The sequence below is a fragment of the Zingiber officinale genome, chromosome 11B, assembly GCF_018446385.1.
Source record: "Zingiber officinale cultivar Zhangliang chromosome 11B, Zo_v1.1, whole genome shotgun sequence".
NCBI classification, from domain to species: Eukaryota; Viridiplantae; Streptophyta; class Magnoliopsida; order Zingiberales; family Zingiberaceae; genus Zingiber; species Zingiber officinale.
This window is the reverse complement of record NC_056007.1, coordinates 61,707,710-61,718,659: the sequence shown is the minus strand read 5'-3', so window position 1 is coordinate 61,718,659 and position 10,950 is coordinate 61,707,710. Positions and strand designations below refer to the sequence as shown.

General features: G+C 42.1%; 1 protein-coding gene across 1 annotated transcript; it reads left to right on the top strand.

Moving 5' to 3' along the window:
* Positions 1–880: 880 nt before the first annotated feature.
* Positions 881–2,517, top strand: LOC122034672 (benzyl alcohol O-benzoyltransferase-like). The gene has a single exon (XM_042593994.1). It carries the CDS (start codon positions 1,053–1,055, stop codon positions 2,385–2,387), a length of 1,335 nt encoding a protein of 444 aa, XP_042449928.1. The 5' UTR covers positions 881–1,052; the 3' UTR covers positions 2,388–2,517.
* The last annotated feature ends 8,433 nt before the right edge of the window (positions 2,518–10,950 follow it).

Genomic DNA, 10,950 nt, shown 5'->3' with positions numbered 1-10,950 from the left:
GATCAAGTCTTGAAATATTTTAGTTTGTATTATTTTGCAAGAATGTCAATGTCTCATCAAGAAGGATAAAACATTTATAAGCCTCCACCATACGATCAAGATGATTTTAATTACTGGAGGTGAGCAATGGAATGGTTCGTAGGAAGTGAAAGTCTTGACAACTAGATAATATTGAAGAAACCTTCTCGAGACTCAGAGACAAACACAAAGGTAATGAATATATTTGATCCTGTATGAAATATACGAAGTGACACACTGGCTTCGGTGATGGGATCGAGCCGATAGAAATATTGATGATTGAGGCTGAGACTAAGATGGAGTTGATGACTAAGATAAAATTGGTAATTGAGACTGGGGTGGCGTGAAAATCTATACTTGATCAAATTAAACTTTAAACTTTTGATATGAGTATATTGAGCGAGTTCAACTAGACCTGAATCTCTTTTAAGATTAATTTGATCTTCTAGGCCAAATCTATCTCATTTTATCTTTGACTGATAATTCAGGATGACTTATAATTTTACGAGACAAGGGGCTAAATAATTCCACCACATCAATTAAAAATAAAATTTAATCATTTTATATTTTTTTAATTATTTTTTAAAAAAAAGATAACATAAATTAAACTTTGGCTTTTAAAAAATAGATCGTTTACTCTTTAATGGCTACTGGAGCTCTAGAGGATAGAATAGTCGATCACTTTGTGGCTGTGGCAAGCAAGAAGAATGAATCAAACAGATTTTCTTTTTCTTTTCCTTTTAGTCAAACTCATAGTTAATAGCATTTATTAATTGGAGCAACAGTTTGTTGCTCATAAATAATTCTTTAAAATTTCCATGAATTCGCAACCAACCACTCCACTTTGACCGATCGCAAATTTTGGATCACATGTAGAGAAAGCTTAACGTTTGGGACCGCCTCATTTGCCCTGCCCTGGTCCCCTGCATTTATTGTCTCCGGCAGTGGCGGCGCCGCCACGTCTTGTAGTCTTTTGTAGATTTGGTAAAACCTTACCTTCCGACTCTTCCTCGCTTAACTCGATCGTCATAGTTATGGAGGAGCCGCGCGCAATCAGTTTCACGGTGCAGAGACGCCGGCCAGTTTTAGTCGCCCCCTCCGTGCCTACGCCATATCAGTTCAAGCACCTCTCCGACATCGATGACCAAGACGGCCTTCGCACTCAAATACCCATTATCCAGTACTATCGCAGCAGCGGCGATGATCGCGACCCGGTTAAGGTGGTACGCGACGCCCTCGCTCGGGCGCTTGTGTTCTACTATCCCCTGGCCGGTCGGCTCCGGGAAGCAGCGGGTCGGAAGCTAGTGGTGGAGTGCACCGGCGAGGGGATCCTTTTCGTCGAGGCTGACGCAGACGTTCGCCTCGAGCAGTTGGACGATGCTCTGCACCCACCGATACCCTACTTGGACGAGCTCCTTCACGATGTCCCTGGTTCCGGTGGCATCCTCCACTGCCCCTTGATGCTCATGCAGGTGACCCGATTGCAGTGCGGCGGGTTCATCGTCGCTCTCAGGATGAACCACACCATGGCCGACGGCGCCGGCTTGGGCCAATTCTTGAACGCCGTCGCTGAGCTGGCCTGCGGCGCCTCCGCCCCGTCGGTGCCCCCTGTGTGGGAGCGCCATCTCCTGAAATCGCGCAGCCCTCCCCGCATCACGTGCGTCCACCTAGAGTACGAGCACGTAAAGCCGCCTCAGATCCCCCGGTCTTCTCCCAACGACGACATGGTGCATCGGTCCTTCTTCTTCGTCAAAGCGGACATTGCTCTGTTACGGAGAAGCGTGCCAGCCCACCTTCGAGATGGTTCCCCCTTCGAGATCCTGACCTCGTTCCTCTGGCGATGTCGTACGAGGGCCATCAATCCTGCTGCTGGCGATGTGGTCCGAGTCTGCTTCAGCGTCAACGCGCGCGGGCGGCAATTCGCTGGCTTGGGGCTTCCGCCCGGGTACTATGGGAACGCGATCGTTTTCCCGGTGGCGGCCGCCAGTGGCGGCGACCTGTGCTCGAGGCCTCTGTGCTACGCCCTGGAGCTGGTAAGGGCTGCCAAGGCAGCAGTGACGACGGAGTACATGCTGTCGGTGGCCGACCTACTGGTGCTGCGTGGGCGGCCTCACTATCAGGTGGCTGGGACGTACCTGGTGTCGGACGGTACGCGTTCCGGGGTTGATGAAGTGGATTACGGCTGGGGAAAGCCGGTGTACGGCGGGCCTGCATGGGGGCGAGTGGCCAGTATCCACCTCCCTTTCACAAATAGCAAAGGACAGGAAGGAATCGTAGTTCCCCATTTCCTGCCTCGCTCCACCATGGACAGATTTTCCATGGAAGTTGATCGAGTGATCAAAGAGACATCGGCGAGGAGCTCTTTGTAGTCGTAGATGATCACAAGCATTCCATTTGATTTGAATATTCTACTTGTAATTTTATGTATACTGATACTGAAATCTAGTGTTCCTCCAGTATGTATGTATTCTGCTTATAATTGTATCCATATTGATATCCCATCGACTCCTGGCCAGCTTAGACATCCTCTTGCTAGCTCAGCAGAAAGGGAACATCCTTATAGTGTGCATCCTCTTTGGTAACATCTCCATCTTGAAACATCCTTGCAGCCCGACCACGTTTTGGGAACATTTCCTTTTGGAATATTATATACACACAAAACTTCAGTTCCACATCCATCCTCATTCTGCGGAAGGGCGGTTACAACTGACGTGAACGGCTATAACGAACAATCGATGTCAGACCATAAAAGACTAATTAGGTAGAGGAATGAGGTACGCAGTCTCTGTGTGTTCAACCTTCTATTTTTTTTATTTTTTCCATTTTCCAGTGTAATCTAATTCAAGGGTTTTGTTGGCTATCGCCTATCGACACCTTTCATTCATGACCATGCAGGAGGCGAACAGTGAAGCAGTCAACTCTACTGGACAGAACGAGGAGTACAGTGGGGCAAGGAGGAAGAGAGCCGTGCAACATTTTAGCATCGCTTGAAGGAAATCCTGAGAAAGACGTTGAGGATGGTGAATACTAGGAGACATCTGATGGAGGAGCATAAAGAAATTGCGGAAGAAGGACGACAATAGTCTATGTCGACCGTTGTGGAAGCTACAATTGGTTCCATCACCTTGTGCCAATTAACACAGCTTATCACCATCACAGTGGAGGAGATCTTGCCGCAACAGCTTAGCTCCGAGATGCCTTTGATGAGTTGCCACCAAGGAAGGTCATAGTTCGACGGGGAATGCCATTCTCCCTATTCATTATATTCTTGCACATTTTCAACCTGTTCAGTTTTAGCCTCTGATCCAATTCCAGACTCTGATTCTCTTTCAGGCTCTGGACTGACACTGTTCCAAAAGGCAATGCAGGACAGAATCTCAAAGGACAAAAGCAGGTAGCTGAGGAAGCACTGAGGAGTCACCAATTCATAATCAAGGCAGTTTTGTTCCTGAAATACCACTTGTCTCAGCTCTGGCACTTTCAGAAGCTGGTAAACAATCAAGGACCTGTGTCAATGGAACCCTCATGGGCTCTTCCAATGGATTTCCAGGTTCCCAGCGCAACTCTCAAAGCTTGATCGAGTCAACCTACCCAGATATCAGGTAAAGACGGCACAGCTGCAACTTCAAAGCAGAAAGTATCAAATACAGATCCTGGGTTGCAGAAAATATCAGAAGGGAACAGCACATCAGCTGGGGAACAAATAAGACCTGGTAAGCTTTTAAAAACTCATTTGGCAGCAATAAATAGGCACCATACTGAGCTACAAAGATCAGAAATCAGAGATTAGAGACCAGAACTCAGCCACATTGATTGCCAAGAGAAGAATAAACAGAAAAAGTGAGCACAGATTCAACAAGAACTCAGATTGGGCTGCTTGATCTGCAGGAAATCAAATTCAGCAGGCAGAAAAGGGTCAGCAACAAGATATAGTCAGGCATGACAGTAATACCACAATTGGGATAATTACAGGTCCTCAACTTGAAGACAGTAGTCCAATAGAAATCCAAACCAGATCTAGAGTGTAAAGGAAGAAGGCAGCAATGGCAGCCAGATCTCAGATCAATACTGCAAAGGTCTCAGCCATACCTGACATAGAGGAAAGAGAGATTGTTGCTGACCTGATTCAAGGCACTGCTCCAGACCAGAGAAGTACACGAAAACCTGAATTAGGCCAGCTGCTTGGAGAATCTGAAACTGGAAGTGTGCCCCCAAATGAAGACTCACTTAAGCATCTCCCGGCCTAATGAAGGATTGGCTCAGTTATTAACTAGAGCTAATACAAGTCCTAGTCCTAGCAATGATATTTCAGGCATGGGAAAACGGACAGCAATGTTGGATTGTAGCCTTACAAAGAGAGAAGATGAAGGGGAGCACCCAAAGGTACAAACTAGGTCAAAGGAAAGCAAAGGAAATCAAGTTGCAATGCAAACTAGAGATGAACCGAACCAGGAACCTCAGAATAGACAAGACGAAATGCCCAAACCAATTATCATGGGCGTCCGCTGAGCTGAGAACTTCTGGACTAGAACCTAATCTGAATGATGAGCCGAATCAATTCATTGACAAGAAAGTTCATGGAGAAGGAGAGGGGAAGTTACAGGATGATAAAAGGCAACAAGAAAAAAAGAGGAAAAAAACTAATATTAGACGGCAATTTTTGCCTAAACCAATATAAAGATAGGTGCTTGGAATATCAGAGGACTCAATAAAGACCTCAAACAGGAGGCGACTAACCTCAGAGATTGATTGATTTGTGCATCATGAAAGCAAAGTTAACAATGACACACTATCAGAAACTGAAAACACAATTTCAGCAATGGGACATAGATCAATAATTAGGGGACTCCTCCGGAAGTAGAATGCTATTATTATGGGACCCTCAAACCCTAGTTCTAGAAGTCAAACAATGGAAAGAGCAATTCATCCATACCACAAGCAGTAAATCTATGTGGAAGGACTACATCAAATTTATGAAGTCAAGGACTTGCCTTGGATTATCATACGAGATTTCAACTCTCCCTTCTCCCTTGCTGATAAACAAGGAGGAGTAGATGTTACATTATATGCTACTGCTGATTCCAAGAATTTGCACTCATGGTAGGAGTAGAAGATCTTAACTCCACTAGTTGTCAATTCACATGGACAAATGGACACATAGTATGTGATACGGTGAGTAAAGGAGGGGCCCAATAAGGTCAGGAGGTTAATAGTCAAGAGGACGTGATAGTCAAAAGTCAGAGGACGTGACAATCAAAAGTCAAGGAGACGTGACAGTCAAAAGTCAAGGGAATGTGACAGTCAACAATCAAGAGAATGAGGGAGTTAGACTGTCTCACGTCATCAGCTGGATAAGTCCTGGTCGGTCACAGGTAGAGTAGTTTCCCAGATCTGACACATAAGATGGAGCTTGGACTAGTTCCTGACCTGCCCCCGATTGATCAGACCTCCCTAGCTCGAGCTTTGTAGATGGCCCTGGTACTTTTACTAAGACAACTCCCGACCGACCCTTCAGTGGTCAAGGTGTGAAGATGGGTCCCTCGCCACAGTCTCAAATAGAACGCAATTGGTTCGCCACAGCTCATCCTCTTCATCGAGGGTCGAACCTGGTGGTGCATTTGAGCGGTCATCTCGAGCTGTCTGTAGCTGAACCCGGGTGGGACGGAAAGTGCTAAGCAACAAACAATGTCAGAGAATCGTAACCTCCCATTAGAGAATAACTATCATACGCCAGGGAATATTCTAGTGATTTGCTATTGCCTGCGAATGGAACCTTCCTTCCACCAATAGGAGGTCACCATACATCCTCTCTCATCCGACATACCCTGACACCCGACATTCTCTGACAACCAACAGGCTCTGAAGGTTTGCAACGTCATATAAAAAGGGAGGTCCTCTCCCTTAGCTAGGTACGCTCACATAGACACTTGTCTTCAACATTTCTTTTTCTTTCATACAATGTTCTTCTATAGAAAAATGATCTGACTTGAGCGTCGGAGGGCCTGTGCCGAGGACTTTTTTCCTGGTTTCTGGTCTCTAACATTCTGAGTGTTTGTCTGAGTGTGTGCAGAGTTCACTACTACCAGTTCTCATACTATAGCCCTTGGAGTTCTATATGGGGGTTGGCCTTTCGGACGTGCGTACATAGGGTACGTCAAAGTCGTCTCTCCGTCAACACCAACGTCATATTTGTCAGCGTTCGTCTGACTCAGATTCTGGATAGGATCAGTATGTAAACTGGACTGTGCCATAGTCAATAAATTATGGTTAGATCAAGACAGAAGTAGCTTTGCAGAATTCAGAGCTCCTAGTGTTTTCTCAGATCATGCTTCATGTGGAGGAAACTAAGGAAAAGCTTTCAAGTTTTGTAACATGTGGAGGGCACATCCTAGTTTCAACCAACTTCTTCAAGATAATTGGAAGTATGGAAGCAGAAGGATTACAAATGGTGTAGCCTAATATAAGCTAAAATAGAAACTCTCATTACTCTCAGCAACTCAACCAACAGAATTACCAACACATCCAAGAAAGAGTAAAAAGGGCACAGATACACCTAGAGGAAATGCAACAAAGAGTCCTAATCCAGGATGTGTGGATTGTGTGGATGAGGAATATTAGGAAGCAAGCTGTTGATCTCTTGCCCAAGTTGAATACATCTGTTATGAATAATACGCCAAGCATACTTACTTTAAGGAAGTTGATAGGAGCACCCTTGTTTCCACTCCCTAGTGAAGAGAAATAACAAAAGGAAGGAGATGGTAGCTCTGGAGAACATGAATGAGGAAACTATGACCAAGCCTTAAGGAGGTGGTGCAGGAATTCATGAGACTCTTTTTGACATAACTTGGAGTATAGATGGATTGAGCTCCATCCCAAGAAGATTGTATGCAATTTGGGCAAGTACTCTCAGTGGATCAACAAGCTCATTTAACTAGAATTTTGACCGAAGAAAAAAATCAAGAGAGCTCTATTTAACATTAAAGACCTTAAGGCACCTGGGCTAAATACACACAATTCCAAATTCTATAAGTAGGCATGAGATACCATCAAGCAGAATTTCATATGACTGCTTTAGTACCCAAAATGGTTAATACAATCAAAGTGCAAGACAATAGGCCCATCTCCTACTGCATAGTATTCTATAAAGTCATATCCAAGCTTCTTGCTAGTTGATTGGCTGATGTTATAGACCACTCTTACTACACCCTACTCAAACAGCTTTTGTTAAAGGTCACATCATAAATAAGATCTACTTGGCACAAGAATTGATGTGAAACTATACTGGAAGCAAATTTCACCAAGATGCATTCTGAAAGTGGATCTATAAAAATCTTTTGACTTAGCTCATTAGGATTTTCTTCAAGATGTTCTCACAACACTACAGTTCTCTGTCATTTTCATCACATGGATAATAGAATGTACTACCACCACTACCTTCTCTATAGTGATAATTGGCATTATACATAACTTCTTCAGAGGTAGAAGAGGACTTAGACAGGGGGATCCGCTCTCCCTATACCTATTTAGCATTTACATGGAGTATCTGTTCCGTTCACTAGCAAGGCGCACCATTAGATCAGATTTTTATTTTCACCCCAAATGCGAGCATATGAGGATAATACATTTGGTGTATGCAAATGATCTGCTACCGTCACATGGAGCAGCTGGTGGACTGCCTATCACAGTTTGCTCAGATAGTTGGACTCACAGCTAACCTAGCAAAGTCCATTTATATGGCAGATAGATACCCCTACTCAGGAGTAGCTTCTCACTATCATAGTGTTTCAAGTAGGGTATATGTCTTTCAAATACTTGGGGATCTCTACACCCTCTCGGAAATTAAAGATCTCTGACTATAACGCATTGATGGACTTGTTAGGTGCTACTCAGAATTTCATTCTGTTTTTCCTGTTCAAAAATTTGTACAAGCACAGAACTTTTCCTAACAACCCATGTGCTTTTCATAAGTTAAACTTGGATTGCAAATAAAATTTAACATTATTAATCCAAGTTCAACCCATGTGATCTTTAGAAGTTAAACTTGGATTGCAAACGAAACTTAACATTATTAATCCAAGTTCAATTCATGTGTTCATCAGAAGTTAAACCATATTACAGAAGTTGATTAAATATCTATTTCAAGGATTGACTTCCAGGTTGTTGGCTAAGCACTCGACCTTCTTGGTTATGGGATCATCCACCACTTTCTAGACAAAGTCTTTCAAAGAAATTGAATATTTAAACTCCTCACAGTAAACCCTAGGTTTAACTAAAGAAACCTCAATTGAAGTACAAAATCGAAACACAAAATCGCTAGTCTCTTGTGTTGATATTTCAGGATCCATACAAAGAAAAATTAAACTAGTGTACCGTGGAAACAATTAACTAGTTATACCTTTCTTTGTATCTTAAAGACCTCTTGATCTTCTACTGTATTTCTCTCCTCCTCTTGGACATCGTGTGGGCGACAATCTTCCAAAACAACACCACCCGAACCACTTCAATTGCCTCCAAGACTTTCGGCCACCAAAGGGATGCTAGAATAGGGAGCCTCCTTCTCTTCTTCTTCTCCTTAAAAAATCCGGCCATGAGAAGGTGAAGCCTTAATGTGTTACCAACCTTAAGGAAAGAAAGAAAAGGGAGAAGAGGAGAGAGGGGGCCGACCACCAAGGAAAATAGAAGAGAGACTTTAGGTTGTGTTGTACCATAAGGCACCATCTACCTCTCTTTATAATCCTTGGTGAATGCTAAAAAGGAAAGTTTTAAACATAATTAAAACTTCCTTTTAATTCCAATCATGGCAGGCCATAGCTTTGGCAACAAAAAAGGAAAAAATTTAAAATTAAAATCTCTCTTTTAAATCCCTTTGTGGATAGCTATAAAAGGAAAGATTTTAAAATTAAAATTTCTCTTTTAAATCCCTTTATGGATGACTATAAAAGAAAAGTTTTAAAATTAAAATATCTCTTTTAAACAATTGTAGATAACTAAAAAAAGGAAAAAATTTAAAATTAAAATATCTCTTTTAAATCCCTTATGGGATAACTATAAAAGGAAAGATTTTTATAATTAAAATCTCTCTTTTAAATCCCTTGGAGGATGACTATAAAAGGAAAGATTTTTACAATTAAAATCTCTCTTTTAAATCCCTTGGAGGATGGCTATAAAAGGAAAGATTTTAAAATTAAAACTCACTTTTAATTCCCTTGTGGTCGACCCCTTGCTTGGACACCAAGCAAGGCTTGGCCTGCCACCCCTTGGGCTCCAAGCAAAGCTTTGTCGACCCCTTGCTTGGGCACCAAGCAAGGATATGGCCGGCCCATTACTTGGGTAAGAAGTGGGGCTTGGGTGGATGCGAGACTTTATACATAGAGGCTACAACAGGGACCTAGATGAGGAATTGGTTTTGGCCTCCTGATGAGCTTGACCTTCCTGTGTTCGACCCGAACACCTAACTCAAGTTCATCAATAATAATTCATACCACTAAAGAGTTATTATTAAACTACCGCACCAATCCTATGTTACATTATGGATTCCTTTTTATCATGAGTGCATTAATCTCCCTGTGTTTAAGATATCGAATGTCTATTAATTAAATGAGTTACTGACAACTCACTTAATTAATATCTAGCTCCAAGAATAGTACCACTTAACTTCATTGTTATGTCGGACTAAGTCCACCTGCAGGGTTTACATGACAATCCTTATGAGCTCCTCAAGGGGACATCATCAACCTAGATAACTAGGACACAGTTTCCTTCTTTAATCAATAACACACCATATAAATAATATTATTTCTCAACTTTCGAGCCTATTGATTTAACGAATAAATCTCACCCATTGATAAATCAAAGAAATAAATACTAAGTATATGTTCTTGTTATTATATCGGGATTAAGAGTACACACATCTATAATAATAGAGGTTATATTCTTTTATGCAATCAGTATAAAAGGAACAACCTCAAATGGTTCTGCTCAATACACGCATAGTGTACTAGTGTAATTTTATAGTCAAGATAAACTAATACCAAATTACACTATAACCATTCAAATGGTTTATCCCAATCCATTTTGGTTGTGAGCTACTATTTATAATTTATAAGGAACTGATAACATGATCTTCTGTGTGACACCACACACCATGTTATCTACAATATAAATTAAATGGACAACTGCATTTTACTAAATGCAGACATTTGACCAATGTGATTCTCATTCAAAATAAATGTTCATACAAAAAGCTAAGCTTTTAGTATACATCCTAACAGGACTCCCTCACCAGGAGAATCAATTCATGGCCAAAGAACACCTTGTCTTACGTTGAGGAAGCCTAACTCATTGTCTCAGTTCTTCAGATTGTCGAATGCTATTGGATGTCCATCTTGTCTCTCCCTTGTGGAGTTATAAACCACATTTATAGTATTTACAGATCATTTACGTGGACTTCCAAGAACCCCTATAGTATTGTTAGAGTTATATAGGCCTAAGGATAAGGTGGTCTTGGCTTGAGGGACTTAAAAGCATGGAACCTTACCTTATTGGCTGAGGTGTTATGACGTATATAAGACAATTAAGATACCTTATAGATATTATGGGTACACCATTGATATTTATAGCATATGGGGATATGGGAGTGGCAAGTCAAACACACTAACTTCCCACTCATTAAGAAGGTGTTGCACATCAGAGATAGTATTTTGATAGTTGCATATAGTCCAAAGGTGGCTAAGAAAACCCTAGCTACATAGTTAAGTCAAAGGAAGGGGGGGGGGTGCGGAGGGCCTATGACTAATTCAGAGATGTTAAGCCCAGGAAGCTATGGGTAAAGACAATTTAGTAGAAATATCTTCAGCCGAGCCATGCTTTTACACTTTGTCTATTGGCTCATGGGAGGCTCCATGCATGAGCTAGACAAGATTATCTGGAGGA

Coding starts and splice junctions, on each gene's coding strand:
- LOC122034672 (XM_042593994.1), top strand. CDS start 1,053: ATGGAGGAGCCGCGCGCAATCAGTTTCACGGTGCAGAGACGCCGGCCA.